Here is an 18,572-nt window from a genome sequence, read left to right as displayed (position 1 = left end):
ACAACCGGAAGCGGCAGATTCAAACCACTACAAATGCCAGAGGAAAGATCACAGAAGCAATCGTATCACTGATTTTATCCACTGAGGATGTCACCTAGACAGGGGACGAAACGTCTGCAACACAAATTCCCAGCTCGGCGAATAGAACCATAACAACGAGCACCCGAGCTACAAATCTTCTCTCAAACTTTGGATGTGTATACGAATAGAAAGGGTTTAGAGGGTTATGGGCCAAATGCTGGCAAGTGGGACTAGATTTATTTAGGGTAACTGGTCCGCATGGATGAGTTGGACCGAAGGGTCAGTTTCCATACAACTCTATAACTAATACTTTAAACTCTAACTTTCCTATGTAAATACTTCAATTCTTCCATGAAGTACAATGGCAAAGATAAGACACAGGTTTAAAGCTTCGAAGTGTGGATAAAATCAGTGATGTGATTGCTTTGTCTGCTGGCCACAACCTGATTTAGATTGACTAAAATTTGGCATAAGAATCCAAATCAATTAAATTGGTGAGCTACAAACGACAATTGCATTATTGCCTAACTTTAGCTGTTGACCTGCAGGCAGACACTTGGCAAGTGAGCAAGAAGAAAGGGATGATTCCAGGCTAACAGCATCAGCCTCTGGCACTTTAGCGGAACATGTCTGCCCAACCTGGTGCTAGAAAAATGGAAGCAAAAATTGCAATTTTTTCAGTGGCCTTCTGACTAGAGTATGTATCACCCAGTACAACTAGACAGAACTCAAGGATAAAATTTGGCCTACTTGTCCAATTTCAATCACCAACATTAGGCTTATTTATTCAACCAAGGCCTCATGCATGCCCTCTGAACACTTAAAATCACTGGATTCCAATTCGGTGGCTGGCCCAGTTCTAGAGAATGTGAGAGGTTGTCATTTGCAATTTGTCTTCCTACCTCATAACTGAATCTTCTTATAACTGAAAACACATGCTAAATACTGCTGAATTGTCTCTTATATAATAGGTTTAGGGATGTCAACCTTCCTTCTCCCACTCCAGGTTAGTACTGTCACCAGCTTAACACCTGTATCACTTTAACGCATGCTTGAAACAAAGGTAAGCTAAAGTCAATCAGTAAACAGGTGAAGATGCAGTACCTGCCAACAAACCCATTCACTAAAACTTCAATTTAAAAGTATGCCTGCTATAGTTGCAGAATAATGTATTACATGTTACATTAGCATAATAATGTATTATTTCCTTTGTCCTGAATAATGGGAAATCCTTCAAATACAAATATTGACAATATACAAGGTGAACTTTGAGATGGAATTATTAATTATCGAAGTTATCTTTTGTTCATTTGCAGTTAATTATTTTCTCTATCCATTTGGCATGTATTGCTTATATTGAGAAGGTTCACTTTCTTGCTTATTTTAAAAAACTCTTAGAAGGTCTGAAACATTTTTGCTTTAGTGGGTTTTAATCATCTATGGCTCACATGCCATCTCCTCCACTGCAGAACTAGAACATAAACTTTCCTGTCTATCTCAAAAACTACCATAAGGCCTGTGAACCATTTTTGATTTAGTGGGTTCTAACCATTTGTGACTCTCATACCATCTCTTTGGCCACTAAATTAAATCAGCAGCAGCAAATTCTGCATGAGCAATATTAATGTGAGAAAAGCATCTACTGCACTTTTTTTTTAAACATGTCAGAGTACTGTAGAGACAAAAGGTATGGGGAAAAAATTGGAGAACCTTGAGTTTTCGCAAACTACTAGACCATACCTAGAATTCCCATGTCATATTTTCCATCTTTTTTGTCCTTCTCAATGAGATAATCAAATGTGTCTGTAAAATACTGAAAAAGTGCATTTTGTTTATGAACCTCGAGTCCAAGAATTCGATTCAGGAACTTTGTGATGCTGCAGTCTGAAACAGGAAAAAGAAAACAAAATTCATATTGAATCACTTCTGTTTTAGCTTTACCTTACTTTTTTTTGACATGCAAACCTCTTTAAATGAAGCAGCCCACATCAGCAATGCCACCTCTGCTGGGTTTCCAGCAGCTTCTCACAACTGAGGTCAGATCTCTGGGATACAGCTGTGAGCAAACTGGGAAAAAAGGCACAACAGTAGAGATGGAATTGTGATGGGAAAACATGGAAATGAATCATCAGAAATTTAACAAAAGTTAAAACTTAATGTAACCAAAAGACTGCAGTAGAATGTCATCTGGTGATGGAAAAGTGGAGACATACTGACTGTGAAAGTTGCTGATGGTATCAACAATTTGTGATAGATTAAAAACTCCAGCATAGTTAGTAAACACAGGAAACATGCCATTCTTCAATTTAGTGTATAATTTGAGTATATGATAAACATCATTGCCTCCACGTATGGTCAAATTCCCAACTCTAGATTACAGTTGCTGCCTGACAAGCTGATTGCTCCTAGAATGGACCATGTTTGCATTCTTGGATGTTACAGAGTCAGAGAATACAGTGGACCATTTATGAGTGCATTCAAAATTTCCTAATACCAAGTTTACTCTTGTAACTCAAAATGCTCTGATAGGTTTACAGCAAGTCAAAGGACTCAGCCACAATAAAATAAAAGTAATAACAGTTGTCAACACTGATTGAATGGCACGTGGTTAAATGTCCAAGAACACATCCAAAGTGAAAAAATGAATTGCTAACTTATTCAAGGAATACAGAAATTGCTGGCTGGACCAGCAGGTTGTTTTGATATGGATGATTTCAAGCCTCCCAAGTGTCACTGGAACTGCAGTCATCCAGGCAAGGGGCCTTATTTCATCACATTCCTGATTTGTACTTTGCAGGTGGTCGACAGGTTCTGAGGAGATAGGAGGAGAGTTACTTTTATAGGATTCCTAGCCTTTGACCTGTTCTTGTAGCCACTGTAGTTATATGGTTGGTCCAGTTCAGTTTTTGGGGTCATTGGTAATCCTCACAATGTTAATAATGGGGTATTCAATGATGGTAATGTCATTGAATGTCATGGGATGATGGGTCAGTTCTCTTTTGTTAGAGATTGCCATTTTCTCTGGTGTGAATGCTATATACCACTTTTCAGCCCAAATCTGGATATTATCATGTATTTAAACATGGCTGCTTCAGTTTCTGAGGCATACTGAATGATGCTGAGCATTATGTTATATTCATCTCATTTGTTCAGTGCAGCCATTGTCTGTTATAGGGAATTGACTGTCAAAAGAATTTTTGATTCCAAATCCTTCATTCAAATTGATAATTTGGTTTAAACAAATAATAAATTCTCACCTTTTTCCACATTGATAGATCCATAACGATTTTCTTTGCAAAATATCCCAACAGCCATCAGTCCCTGTCTCATGTCTACAATACAGATGTTTCTTGTTAGATTTTCCGACTGGTCATTACATTCTACACAACACAGCTGCTATAGCCACGTAAAGATAATCTCTCTCCACTTTTATGTGTAGAAATTATTCCAGATATTCAGTTAACTTAAATTATCAAAATACTAATAGGAATGTTTCAAAATAATGCAATTAAGAGCAAAAAAAATTAGTACTAACTTTAAACACGTTATTAGACATAAGACATTTTCTATTACCTAAATACTTACCTTCTATAAAACAACTGGAACCTCCAATGTAATCTTTTGGTGGTTGTACTTTGTTTTCAATTTGACCCAAGATGGTTTTAATTATCTTATCCAGTGCTTTAGTTCCATACTGTGAGAAAGGAAGAATTAAAAAAAAAATTCAAGTATCAACTGATCTCAAATACTAATTAAGCATTTTAATTAAAATTGCAAATCATACAACAAATTGCTAACTACCTTTGGCATTTGAATAATATAAGCTAAAGCGAAATTGCTACTTCATTCTGTACATTGTTAAAATTTCTTTAAACGCTTCCTTCATATCCTCCAGTTTTAAACCATGATGATCAGTTAAAAATAAGAACTTGTTTTAAAAAACGCAGTTTCCAATCTAAACACTAGAAGGTGCATGAGAGCACTACATGAAGCCTATTTCTGGTCTTCCCTACAGTGCAAAAAATGTTCTCTCAAGCTTTGGTAAATATATCCCCTAATAGTCTAAAAATAAAAATGGAGATTACTGCTGTGAACAGACCATTTACAGACTTATATTTTATAGCTCTGTGATACACAGTCCTATCAATTTTACATGAATATTTCAGGATTTAAAAGTTTATTTTTGACATTTGAGTCTCCTTTATATCCTCAGATATCTTACGTCACAATCTACTCACCTCAGTCCTTTGCCAAAATAGTTACCAGCTACTTTCACAGATGAAAACAAGGAAGCTATGCTTAAGCTTACAATCAACAGGTTGAGATGATGGTTATTCTGATTCCGTACCTGCTGGTGCTGTCCAACAGCAAGCTCACCAGTATGCGAAGTCAGTAATGAACAACCTTATTTGTATGGAGTACTGTGTAAAGGGCACTTCTGACTCTATTACTACTAATTATAACAGCTAGGAATTCTGACCACTGTCCACCCTGAGGATGGAAGGCATAAAAGTGCAAAGGAAAATTTGCTAGGGAATCTTAAACACAGCTGCACTTTTCATAATGAAATATGATTACATTCTTTTAAAAAGAATTAAAATAAAAAAAACTCCTTTTTGTCAGCGCACAAACCAATGTTTGGATATAGAATCAGAGTCATTCAGCATATCAAGATGGGTTCCAACTGAGCCAACAGAACAACACCTCCTGGCAGAAGCAATCTCCTACATTGGCTGTCAGTTGCCTTATAAGAGGTGGATGTGTGTTATGCCCCTTCAATGAAAATGGAAAACCCCTTAGTTTACCATGTTCTACAGTTAGGGAGAGAGGCTTGAGAAATTCTTTCAGGATTAAGCATCTCAAAATATGTATCTGAAAGAAAATATAGCTAGTTACTGACATACCTAAATTTTGTTCTTGATTTTTAATGTAATAGACATACCGAAAGTGGCACTTTATGGACACAAGAAAAATAATTGCTACTACTACCTTCCTGACAGCATTGTGGGTGTACCTATACAAGACAGATGGCAGCAATTAAGAAGGTGGCTCACCACCACAAACGCTGCCCTTTCCAGCAAGGCTTACATAGTCGTAAAGATGTATAGCACAGAAACAGACCCTTCGGCCCAACTCGTCCATGCTGACCAGATATCCTAAACTAACCTGCTTCTATTCTCCAGCATTTGGCCCATATCCCTCTAAACCCTTCCTATTCATGTACAGATGGCTTTTAAATGTAATAATTGTACCAGCCTCCACTACTTCTGGCAGCTCATTCCATACATGCAGCATCCTCCTTTTAAATCTTTCCACTCTCACCCTAAACCTATACTCTCTCGTTCTGGATTCCCCCACCCCAGGGAAAAGATCTCATCTATTTACCCTATCCATGCCCATCATGACTTTATACACCTGTATAAGGTCACCCCTCAGCCTCCAACATTCCGGGGAAAACAGCCCTAGCCCATTCAGGCTCTCTCCATAGCTCTAACACTCCACTTACAACTCAGAAAATAATTTTTTAAAATGTTGCTCTGAACCATTTTCACAGTGCGCGATATATGTACTTTCATTTTTGATTGCTCATTATTTGAGGCCTTGGTTAAGGAAGTAAATTGTAACAGAGAAATGTTACCTTGTTATCAAAATTGTACTTGCTGAGGTCTCTGGATTCTGTTGCTCTTCGGTCACCATGAGTCAAAGCACCCTATGACAAAAATACAAATCCAATTTTAAAACAGCACCTAGAAAGCTTTAACACAAATTTTCATGTTACACTATTTATTAAAAATGATTTGGAGGAGCCAGTGCTGTACTGGCATGTACAAAGTTAAAAATCACAACATCAGGTTATAGTCTAACAGATTCAGTCGGAAGCACTAGCCTTTGAAGCACCGGTGAAGGAGCAGTGCTCCAAAAGCTCGTGCTTCCAAATAAATTATTAAAAATGAAACTCCTTCAATGTCTGTTTGACCAAATTTGTAGGAATTTCACATTTCTGCTTTGGTAATTCTACAATTTGACAGAAGAGTACAAATGTAGGATGGAAAACAGCTTTTGAATTTTGTGACCACAACTAGGACTATCTTGAGGTGAGTGGTTGCATGATTTCATGGTGTGGTACTGAAATATTTACATGAAAGGAGAGCCCAAGACTGATGACTGGTCTGCAATGAGTTAGTAGTTCTCAGCCATTCCACTACAATTAGTCAAAAGTCCCCAGATTGGGAATAATCAAGAAATAAAATCAGTAAGCATTCTACACGAACTCTTCTGGAAAGCAAATTTGTATTGAAATTTTTGGTCATTTGCAGAGGCAAGAACTATATCTAGCAAGAACACCAATGGCAGGAAAAAAATACTTGGGTTCAGGGAGAAGAAAAAGAATGTGCCACTTAAAAAGTCTCAAGTAATACATGGGCATCTTACATTTACAATGGAATACATCCAGATTTCAAAAGTTATATACTAATGTTAATATAATGCAGTGTTAATTAACAAAAGGGGACATGAATGTCAAACATAGCCAATATGAATTACTAATACTGTGAGCTGAAAATTGTAGGATATTACAATAAAAAGGATTATGGAGGAACCAATCACCACAACTGATGAGTTACTTTTATTAAACCATCCAAACTCTGCAGATAACATCAGTGGCTCTGTTTTTATTTCTGGTTGGAGTATCAAATAATCACTTGTAGACTATTACTGAATATTTCTTTTATCTACAGTGTGTAAATAAGGTGGTAATACAGATTCTTGACAGCTTGTCTAACATGATGCATGAATTATCTGTATAAATAAAATGAAAACTTTTACATGCTGCATTTAGTAAGATGAATGAAATTACCAGACTTTCCAGACGCTTAGCAACAATGGAGGCAAAACGTCTTTCGCCTGCAAGTTCAGAAATGAGGAATATATATTCTGGAGCTGACACTTGGTTTGATCTATGAGTACGACCTGAAAGAGAACAAAATACACCGAATAAATGCAAGGCAAATGAAATTTTAACAATGGGCTAAATTACTCGACACAAAACCAAAACTGCATACAAGGACATCGTACTGTGATAAATAACTTTGTTTTATTGACTGATGCCAATAAGTTAGTTTTTTGCAAGCAAGATTTACAAGGATGTTGCCAAGGTTGGAGGGTTTGAGCTATAGGGAGCAGCTGAAGAGGTGGGGCTGTTCTCCCTGGAACACTGTAGGCTGAGAGGGTGACCTTATGGAGGTTTATAAAATCATGAGGGGCATGGATAGGATAAATAGAAAAGGTCTTTTCCCTAGGGTGGGGAAGTCCAGAACTAGAGGGCATATGTTTAGGGTTAGAGGGGAAAAATTTAAAAGGGACCTAAGGGGCAACATTTTCACACAGAGGGTGAGCTGCCAGAGGAAGTGGAAGAGGCTGGTACAAATACAGGTGCACAATCCTTTTTCTGAAATGCTTGGGATCAGCTGGTTTTAGGAATTCAGAATTTTTGAATAAGTGACAGTTTGATGGTGAAATTTTTAAAAAGTTTACCAGAGGAGCACACTCACTGAATAAAACGTGGCTGTTAAACAGAGCTGAGGCCTGCCAGTGTTGGGCCATGCCCACCCCACATCATATCTGAGTGACATTCATCGAGTGGGCGTGGAGTTCGGTCAACTGTTTGTGCATCAAACAATCTTGTTAATGAGAAAAAAACTTTACAAAAAAACCTTCGGACTTTGGAGCTTTTTGGCTTTTGGGATTTCGGATAAAGGGTTGTCTACCTGTACAACATTTAAAAGGCATCTGGATGGGCATATGATTAGGAAGGGTTTAGAGGGATATGGGCCAAGTGCTGGCAAATAGGACTAGATTAATTTAGGGTATCTGGTTGGCATGGACAAGTCAGACCGAATGGTCTGTTTCCATGCTGTACATCTCTTTGACTCAATGTCAGCAGTCAACAGAACAGAGATTTGAAAAATTGTGCTGAGATTAAAAAAAGTAGAAGCTGTTTATTGTTTGACATCAGAAAGTAAGAACAAATATTATCTCTGATCTACCAAAGTGGATTAAAACTTTCCTGTGTTCAATTAAGTAGTAAAAATTAAATAAACACTGATTACAATATTACAACTATAATTGGTAAACAGTAGCCCTTCAACAGAAGGTAACCATGATTGCACAACAGATCTTTTCACCTCAGATATTCTATAGAAGTAAGTTCTATAACTGTTACAGGCATTCGATGTCTAGATTATGATCTTTTGTTCAGCTATAAAATTACACTGGTATTATGCATACAAACAACTTTCAAGTACTCTGTACTTACTCTTGCTATTAATCATCAAATACTATCTGACACTTACCAAATTGTTGAACTGCACGATCTGCACTCCAAGGCAATTCTAGGGTCATGTGCACTCTTCTTCGTTGGTTTTTTATTCTTTTATCAGCCTGCAGTGAAATTCCCGAACTGGCTGCTTCAGAGATAATAGCTACAAACTTGACAAATCAGAGTGTTCATTTTAATTTTAGAAGATGCATCATCTATTAAAAATGCTTATTTTTGTGAATCAGGTATAACATATATATTACAAGAACTTAATTTTTAAACCTTAGCACAATGTATTAGTGGGAGGCAGGACATGGGTTCATTCTCATGGCCCAGTAAATGACAAGTTGGCAATACAAAGTCCAAAGTAGAGGTGTTTCCCTGCAGAGAGGTGGGATAATAGTAGGGTGAGGTACATTGACTTATTTTAGATATCTCAGAGGCCTGCCTCCTAAGTCACAGGACAGTCCAAAGTCAGAGGCTGTGGGAGGTTGGGGAATGAAACTCAGGTCTTCAACCTCTCGATGTAAAGGCAGCAGCCGGTAGCAGGCTATGAGGAAGCCTGCATTGCAGAGCAAGCTAAATTTGCCCATAGTAGGACTTCTACCATTCTGCAAGAAGTCCTATCATCTTTTGGAGTTAAGGTTGACTGGCAGCCTTGGCAGACCAAATAGTGCTAAAGCCCAGTGGTGGACGCTGCCAGGACTGCAGACATGACTAAGACAGCAGCCCAAAGGAATCATGGACGCAGATAAGTAAGGTGCACTAGATGGGGTGGATTTAAGAACTATAGAAAACAAAACAAGAATGCAACAAAAACTAGAAACAGGATAAGTAATAATGGTAAAAAGTCAACACTTAACAATTCATTTAACTGCATACAGCACCTGTAATAAGATAGATGAGTTGATGGTAAGAATACAAAATGACTGGATAGCTATTATGGATACATGGTCGCAGTGTGGCCAGGATGGGGATCACAACACTGAAGGGAATTCGATGATATGGAATAATAGGTGAAAAGGTAGGAGGTAGCATTCTTTACATAGGATGGCAGGAGTGTGATAGTGAATACTGATGAAGTGAATTAGATTGCCATACGAAATCAGTCTGGGGAGAAATATAGAACAGCAAGGGAAAAGAGGGAAACGTGATAGTTGTTTGTAAGCCTTTGAGGAGTTGCTTCACAATAGGATAACTTATAAATCAGGAAATAGTGAAAAAGGGCATTACACTTACCACGGGTGATTTTAATCTGCATGTTGACTGGACAAATTAGGGGACAAGTGTAATATGGAAGACAATTTCGAGATTGCATCAGGGATCATTTCTTAGAGCAACACATTGCACAACCTACCCAGGAACAGGTTATTTTAGGTCTAGTAATATGTAATGAGGTAGGGTTAATAAGAGATTTAGGCTCTATTAACAGGTAGCGATCACAACATGGTGGAATTTTAAATTTAGTTTAAGGGAGAGCAACTCGGATATTCATTCATTCATGGACATCAATTAAATAAGGGCAATTACAGAGGTATGAAGAGAGAGTTGCTACAAGTTAGCAGAATGATACGGTTGAATGGGGTGCAGGCTCAAGAGGCCTCCTGCTCCTAAGTTATGAGAGAATGGGATAAAGGGAGGGGAATGGGGTTTAAAATTCGAGCTGAAAGGGAGAAGGTATACAATCTTCTGGGGGTGATGCCCCAATATGCAATTCACACCCTTCGAAAATAGAACCCCATGACTTCCTGTCACACCCAGCATTTCACGCCCACTGAAAACAATGCAATGAAGAAGCTCTTGAGAAAGTCAAAAAATATCCTCTACATAATGTGTGTCAAAGGTTCTTACATTTTGTCTCCACCCTTCACATATCTGTGTGGCCTAATGGAATGGCACAGCTTTTTACTGAAGTTGCAAAAATCTATTCTCACTAAAATTAGTGGAGGAAAATATGGTATTCCTGAATTATCAAGGTTGGGAGATGAATACTTCAGCGTGTTGCCCTATTTCAAAAACAAATTAATGCCTACCATATGTGATCATACATAATGAGAAAGATATTTACCTTATCCCCATTCATGAACCGCTCCTTTTCCTTTAAATTCACATGGTCGATGGACAAATTTTGTTCTGCTCTTGACTCATAACAAACTGAGCCATCTGGTTTGCGAACAACACGTCCCTTTCTTCCAGTCATCTATTAAAAATCAATAAATACAGAAATCAACGTTCATTATGACATTACAAAGACCAACAAGTTTAAAAATAAATTGTGCTCGGGAGGATGAAGAAAATCTATTACAACCAGAAAGTTTTTTCCAAACTTTACACCTAATATCAGCACTGAGGTTTCATCTTTTCTACACCAACAATGTGGTTAACCCTTAATTATGCACAGAATTCCCTGCCACAATTATGACATATTTAAATTTTGGATTTCAATCATTCTTAATGTTTCCCAAAGTGAGACTGGTCTGAACTTGGTCTGAATTATAGAAATTTTGATTGTGCACTCACTCTGCCTCAGAACTGGGTTGACACCAACAATAACCATGAGTTTCCTTAACAGCAACAAATAATTATTTATCCCATCTGTAGAAGATGGACTAAAATCAAAGTCCTAGTAATAAACGTTCACTGCACAAATTCCCTACAACATAAATGAGTAAGCATCAATAGATCTCTTAAGAATTTAAATTCTGCTATTACATATTTGTGATGCTATGATTATCTTCGGCTGTTCACATACTTATCTTCAAAATAAACAATGAAATACTACATTTGTAGTACTTTTTAGGAGTACACAGTTGAGTAACATCCCAAGTTCCTGCTTACCATGTAACATTAGCTGTCAAGCAACTAGTAGGCTGATCAGATCTTAGAATACAACCTCAACTTACAAGGAAATCCCAAAATTTTAACTACTGAGGTCATCAATTAGAACATATTTCAAATTGTTTGTGTATTTGCGAACCACATGAATAAAATTACAACTTTCAAATTCACTAATGTTCTTACAATCAATTCTTGGACCTTTTAAAGGTGTAGCAGGTTATTTCATGACTTTGATGTTCGCTCAAGAATTTTCAAAAAAGTCAAATTTGCTTTGATGACAAGCCCCCAGGCAGGAAATCCTTAGCATGCCAGAATTTCAAAAGGAACCCCAAGTATGATCAGAAGTTATGACACATTTTATCATTGCATTCAACTACTAAGTTAATTTTATGGGTGCTTACAAAGACATTTGCATGTATATCATTTTCAACATGTCCACTATATTAAACCCTTCACTGACTTCAGCCAAACGTTAAGTGTCTCAGCCGATTAAGGCAATGGGTAGCAGTGTCACACAGTTGGGGCAGTCAGTCTTGATACTCGTGGGTTATGAAAATCAAAATCATTCAAGGTTCCCATGCCTAATTGTTGGCTAATGAAGTCTGTTGCTTATGCATCAATGATGAGTACTGGATTAGTGATCAAATAGGTCATACTCTAATTTTAATCAAGAAACAGAAAACTACTGCTAAAAAGGCATGAAAATAAAACTGCAGTTAAATCTCCCATTTTTTCTTGCCTCTCCTGGAAACATTGTAAGTATCAGTATCCATTTTATGAGCAGTAAAGCTAAATAGCAAACAATGACAAGCTATTTTGCCAGGAACAACAACAAAGCCTACATGCACGCACATTTTAATAGGAGTTACTGGTCAGCAGTCAGGAGGGGAATCTTAAAATAATCTCTCTCTCTAACTCAGGAGGGGAACCTTAAAATAATCTCTCTCTCTAGCCCAAAGTCAACTAGAGTGCTCTACAATATTCCAATTGGTAACTTATGCCAGTGACCATTTGCTCATAAGAAAAGCAGTTTGCAAATTCTTGGAAAATTACCTCAGCGACTTGCTCAGGACCACCGAACAAGTCAATCAGTTCATCCAGTGTATTCAGAGGTAGTTCTTTTCCTAGTAGTTCAACCTTTGCTAACAGATCCCATTTCATTTTCTCTACATAATCTAGTGTTGCTGCAAGCATAAAATAATTTAAGTTAATCAAAACGTTGAAGGTCACGAACGGTTTTTGTTCATCAACATCTATAGGATATCAATGTGTATACAACCAATTTGCATTATTCAGTTCAAAAGGGAACATTCAGAATACTGTCTTATATTTAAATAGGCAAAAGACTAAAGAAACATTTGGAAAAATAACCAGGCCACCCTTTGCACTGAACAGAAATATTCATGCAAATGGGGAGAAAATTGAATAGTAGCTGAAAACAGGAAAAGTACAAATTTTTCAGGGCTGTATCGAGGACCAGTGTTTGAAATTTGTGTCTCACTGGAGTAACACTAGGTCTACTTCTTTTAGGATTACTCCGTTTACATGCATCCTTAAAGAGAATGCCAGTTACATTTTTGTTCAGATTTACCTTAGTGTGGAGCTAGAAGTGTATTCCTCTTTTCCCTTTAGCAGTATGGTGGGTCGCTGCTGGCTGCACCTTTCCCATAAACTGTCTAGGTGCTACTGCCAGCCTGGAAAGGGCTGAAATTGCAAGGTTTCAAAAGGCAAGCTGCCTCCAGAATAGCAACATGCTCGCTTCAATTATTAACATGCACCCTAGGAACAAATTAAGGGTGATCTTTGGGCCAGTCTCATTTTCAGCAAAAATGAGACTACAAATTAGTCGAGCCAGGGAACAAAATACATCACATTGGTACATAATGTAAAATAACCTGATCTGTATTATAAATGGATAGCAATCAAATTCCATAGGAGTCTTCCCACTGAAAATTCCATCAGCATGAATTACAAATTCAACAATCTGTTACCCGAGCCAAGTAGCATTGCTTGTGACCAACTAATGCAGCGTAATGTTAGAAACATTAATATGGAAGTAACAAAAGATATACATTTTAACAATTAATGATGATTGCTGTAAAATGCTTTTATCTTCTTTTCACACAGTTATATCTTGAATTTTACCTTTTCCAATTATGTGAGGAACAGTAAAAGTCCAGACTGTCCAGTGTACATCTGTGATACAACCAGTCACAGTTGGTCACATAGACTGAAAGCAGTTTTCACAACAGACACATGCAGTGCATAGCAGGAAGTGTAACTAGTGTCAGCAATGTCACCTGCTTAATGAAACACAAATGGCTCAATATGGCAAGCAAGACCTTGGATACTAATCCACAGAACAGCAGAAACGTGGCCCAACAATGCTCTTGGATTGATTTGTGGCTTTGTACTTAAATATGGCGTGTAATTTATCTTTTAACAAATGTAAATCTTTCAGAAGAGAACTTTTCTAGCAGATTCCTGCAGCTGGTGATCCTGCCATTAAATTCTGGACTCTGGAAAGTAAATAGTGCTCAAAATATGCCCTAGAATGTTTGAATTGGGTAACCACCCCCCATGACTAGGTTCATTAATTAGATCTAAGGCTCAATTACATAATTTAATTGACAAAGAAGTTAAAGCTTATACTGTTTGGACAGAAGATTAGAGTTAAGAATAAAATCACATCAGCTATGATCTCATCGAATGGCAGAGCATGGCTGAAGGGCTGACTGGCCTACTTCTGTGACTAATTGATACACTCATTGCACTCTGCAAACTTTGGTGAGACTCAGGACTGGAAATGATGGTTGGGTACATTCCATATTTCTGGTACTGTAGCTCTTTGGTACAAAACATTTCCTGTTTCCTTCAATCCTCCTTGACCTCACTAATCATTCTTGAAGTGGGATCATTTTATTAGAAAGAGGATTTGTGTTCCAATAAAGATTCTGCCAATTAATTTGCCTGTGAATGTGTGGTTAGATCACAGTGTTTAATGTTATTACTTCTCTAAAGCCATTGAATTCAGAATGCCCTAAATTATTTTTAAGGTTTGTTCTCATTCAGGTCCTGGGGATTATATCTCATTCATGAATTTAGAATGATGTACTTGCAGCGCTGATCAATTACAATGAAATGTTCAAACTACAAGTAATGGCCAGGCGTGACTCTCCCCTCCTTCGTCCAGTGAGAGCATCACCCTTGAACGTTTGATTTTATTGGCACAAGCAAAACAAAATCATAAATCAATGGTGCATTAATGAGCTCCAACAACTTGTGCCAATATATTAACTGATACCTTTCTCTGTAGATCGAAAATCATTTGGAGTATCCAAAGCAATGAGATCATTCTCTTCAGATATCTCCATGGCAGATGAAGGTGACGAGTTCGGGTCACTGTCAGTATCAACGTCCGAATCACAGCTGCTGTCATCACTGCTTTTCAACAAACATACATATTCTGACACAGTTTTCAAGTGTTTTACGTTGCGAACGTGTGATTTTCCTGCAGTAGAGGAAATAATAATGGCATAAAGTTACTTTAAACAATACAATACCACCTAAAAAGAGCAAGATGAATCTATCACACTGAAAGTAACCTCTTTCAAACTTTCATTGACCAAGTTTCCTTCACATGTATACAATCTTTTCTACTCTGAAAAGAACTTGAAGCATGATACATTTATAACATTTTAACGAAAGAAATTCTACTTTCACCATTATAGCTTAAAGTAGGAATCTGAGAAAGCCGATAGTAATGTGCAAAAATAGTAGTGAACAATGAACAAAATAAGCTGTCCTCTGTAGAAAATAGGGTTTTATTTCACATCTGAACTGAAAATGTGTTGCTGGAAAAGCGCGGCAGGTCAGGCAGCATCCAAGGAGCAGGAGATTCGACGTTTCGGGCGACTGACTGTGTGGAGTTTGCACGTTCTCCCCGTGTCTGCGTGGGTTTCCTCCAGGTGCTCCGGTTTCCTCCCACAGTCACAAAGATGTGCGGGTCAGCTGAATTGGCCACGCTAAATTGCCCGTAGTGTTAGGTAAGGGGTAAAAGTAGGGATATGGGTGGGTTGCGCTTCAGCGGGTCGGTGTGGACTTGTAGGGCTGAAGGGCCTGTTTCCACACTGTAGGTAATCTAGCCCTTGCCTGAAACGTCAAATCTCCTGCTCCTTGGATGCTGCCTGACCTGCTGCGCTTTTCCAGCAACACATTTTCAGCTCTGATCTCCAGCATCTGCAGTTCTCACTTTCTCCTAGAAGATTTTATTTCACATCCTCCTTTTCTAGCTATGACCTAATGAAAACTGTACAGTTTTGCAGCTACCTGAATGCAAATAGCTTTTGTGCTCGACTTACAGAACTGAAAAATGATGTCTTGGTTGAATTGCCCATTTCTATTTGGCAAACAGCTACTCAACTACAGCAGGTGTTCAAAGGATTATTAATACAGCAAACATGAAAATACTTGCTGTAGCTTCATTAGATACACATTTTGCAGTGTTGAATTTCCAGAATGAAAATAATGGTGTCATCTGTGTGCTGTGAACATAATATTCAGACTTCTATTAAATATCTTTCAGCTGAGCACTTTGTATTACTTCAGTGGGTGAGCTACGCATAAAGACACAAACAGAAATTCTGGAGAAACTCAGCAGGTCTGACTGCATCTGTGGAGCAAGCAGAGTTAATGTTGAATCCAGTGAACATTCTGCAAAATCTTTTTTGTAATGTCTATTATTGCTACAACAGATCACCACTATTTTATACAGCTGCAAGATCAACAAAGCAGCTTTTCTGTCTGCAGCAACACCCACATCCCAACACAGAAATATGAATGACAAAGTACACATCAGTACATTTTTGAAACTTCAAAAGAAAAAATTAGTAAGAGGAGTCATTTCATATATACATACTTAGATCCCATTGGTTTTTAACAAATTGAAATGAGCTTTTTTAAGTCTATTAATTAATGTTCCTGTACATTGATGTCCATTAATGTTGTGTACTGGCTTGATCACAGTATGTAGATACTTGTGTTCACATTTCTAAAACTGCTGGCAAGATCGAACAGAATATTGATTGTGTGTGTGTGTGAATACTTTCTCTTTCAAATGTTAAATGCCAATTTCTTATTTTACAAACTTAGGTGTACATTTTGTTAGTGTACCCTCAAGTCTCTAAGATCGTAGATAACGCAAAGAGCAAAGTTAATCAAGGTTTGTAGCTCAGGTTCAGGTTTAGGTAGTAGGTTTGTTCGCTGAGCTGTAGGTTTGATATCCAGACGTTTCATTACCTGGTTAGGTAACATCATCAGTGGCGACCTCCAAGTGAAGCGAAGATGTTGTCTTCTGCTTTCTATTTATATGTTTGTCCTGGATGGGGTTCCTGGGGTTTGTGGTGATGTCATTTCCTGTTCGTTTTCTGAGGGGTTGATAGATGGCATCTAGATTCATGTGCTTGTTTATGGCGTTGTGGTTGGAGTGCCAAGCCTCTAGGAATTCTCTGGCATGTCTTTGCTTAGCCTGTCCCTGGATAGATGTGTTGTCCCAGTCTAAATGGTGTGTTTTTTTCATCCGTGTGTGGGGCTATGAGGGAGAGGGGGTCGTGTCACAAAAAGACCCCCTCTCCCTCATAGCCCTACACACGGATGAAAAAAAAACACGATTTCGACTGGGACAACACATCTATCCTGGGACAGGCTAAGCAAAGACATGCCAGAGAATTCCTAGAGGCCTGGCACTCCAACCACAATGCCATAAACAAGCACATGAATCTAGATGCCATCTGTCAACCCCTCAGAAAACGAACGGGAAATGACATCACCACAAACTGCAGGAACCCCATCCAGGAGAAAGATATAAATAGAAAGCAGGAGACAACAGCTTCTCTTCACTTGGAGGTCGCCACTGATGATGTTACCTAGCCACGTAATGAAATGTCTGGATATCAAACCTACAGCTCAGCGAGCAAACCTACACCCTAAAGTTAATCAACTTGCACATCAGCCTTTCATACTGCTTAAATGGCAAGAGTAATTTAATCTCCAGTCAGGCCTGCCCATTTCATGTCTAACAATTACATAGCTACTGTCACCCTGTGGTTTCTTACTTTCACTATCCTGCTCTTTACTCATAACATTGTAATTATTTTTCTGTTATGTATTTATCCAATTCCTTTTTGAAAGTTACTACTGAACTTGTTGCTGCCAGTTTTTTCTGAACACAATGCTATTCCAGAATTCCTGAAAATTCCTTCCTTACATCATCAAAATCATTTGAGTTTTGAAACATCTCTATTAAACAATGTCCTAAGATGACCTAATTTTTTTTTATCCTAACCATTTAAAATTGTGATGTTGCTACATAGTGTTACCACTTTAGCAATGAAAACCCTAAAATTCTTTGGGCAACTTTTCTGCCAATGTAAATGAGGCAGTGGAATCTCTGGTCCCCCTATCTCCAGCTGACTAGCCTTTCTCCCAAACCTTAGAGACCGTGTTTATTTGGCATTATCTAGGTATTTTAGCTGTGCCTATCTCAGCTTGATCCTCCCTGCAAGGCAGAGCCATTCACAATCACTTAGTGCTCAACAAAGCAAAGAATACCTCTTCACCATTCTTCATTCAAAGTAACTGTTTACCTTGTTCTAATAAATATTTTGGGCTTCAGAAGACTCTTTCTATTAGCAAAAATACTGCTGAAATCTTTCGAAGTAGCAAAGTAGTAGAAGGATAAGAGTTCCAATAATAGGCCTCCTTGACTTAGGAAGTGGAAGATTTGGCCATTTTATTTTAGATTAGATTAGACTTAGTGTGGAAACAGGCCCTTCGGCCCAACAAGTCCACACCGACCCGCCGAAGCGCAACCCACCCATACCCCTACATTTACCCCTTACCTAACACTATGGGCAATTTAGCTTGGCCAATTCACCTGACCCGAACATCTTTGTGACTGTGGGAGGAAACCGGAGCACCCGGAGGAAACCCACGCAGACACGGGGAGAACGTGCAAACTCCACACAGTCAGTCGCCTGAGTCGGGAATTGAACCCGGGTCTACAGGCGCTGTGAGGCAGCAGTGCTAACCACTGTGCCACCGTGCCGCCCACAAAGTGCCACCGTGCCGCCCACGGCATTTCTCTACTGGAGTATAGGAAAAGGTCATAGAAAACCCAGTGGAATCCTGAGAAAGATTTGGTTCCATCTAAATTCACCCAAGCAACTCTCCAAATCAAATATTTTGCCACCTTTAGCCTGAATAACTAAGGTGCCAAATTTTCTGTCCAAGTTTCATGGAATCGAAAGTTGTCCTTGAACAGATAACAAGAAAGAACCAAAGCAACATCACAAGATTGCTTAACCATGGGTTAAAAAAACCTTGAATTGTCATATTC

General features: G+C 38.3%; 1 protein-coding gene across 3 annotated transcripts in view; it reads right to left on the bottom strand.

The window, feature by feature from the left end:
• LOC132828814 (protein strawberry notch homolog 2-like) overlaps window positions 1-18,572 on the bottom strand; it is a 151,390-nt gene that overhangs the window by 16,762 nt on the left and 116,056 nt on the right. For all 3 annotated transcript variants that reach the window (XM_060845955.1, XM_060845958.1, XM_060845957.1), the window contains exons 18-26: window positions 14,481-14,687; window positions 12,230-12,360; window positions 10,407-10,538; window positions 8,373-8,508; window positions 6,878-6,990; window positions 5,660-5,731; window positions 3,607-3,715; window positions 3,279-3,353; window positions 1,762-1,905 (exon numbers count right to left, since the gene is read on the bottom strand). In XM_060845955.1, coding sequence (XP_060701938.1) covers window positions 1,762-1,905; window positions 3,279-3,353; window positions 3,607-3,715; window positions 5,660-5,731; window positions 6,878-6,990; window positions 8,373-8,508; window positions 10,407-10,538; window positions 12,230-12,360; window positions 14,481-14,687 — 1,119 coding nt within the window. The remainder of the gene's footprint in view (window positions 1-1,761; window positions 1,906-3,278; window positions 3,354-3,606; window positions 3,716-5,659; window positions 5,732-6,877; window positions 6,991-8,372; window positions 8,509-10,406; window positions 10,539-12,229; window positions 12,361-14,480; window positions 14,688-18,572) is intronic.

Source organism: Hemiscyllium ocellatum, chromosome 28 (assembly GCF_020745735.1).
Source record: "Hemiscyllium ocellatum isolate sHemOce1 chromosome 28, sHemOce1.pat.X.cur, whole genome shotgun sequence".
Lineage (NCBI taxonomy): Eukaryota > Metazoa > Chordata > Chondrichthyes > Orectolobiformes > Hemiscylliidae > Hemiscyllium > Hemiscyllium ocellatum.
The sequence above is the reverse complement of the archived record's forward strand: the minus strand, read 5'-3'. Positions and strand labels throughout refer to the sequence as shown.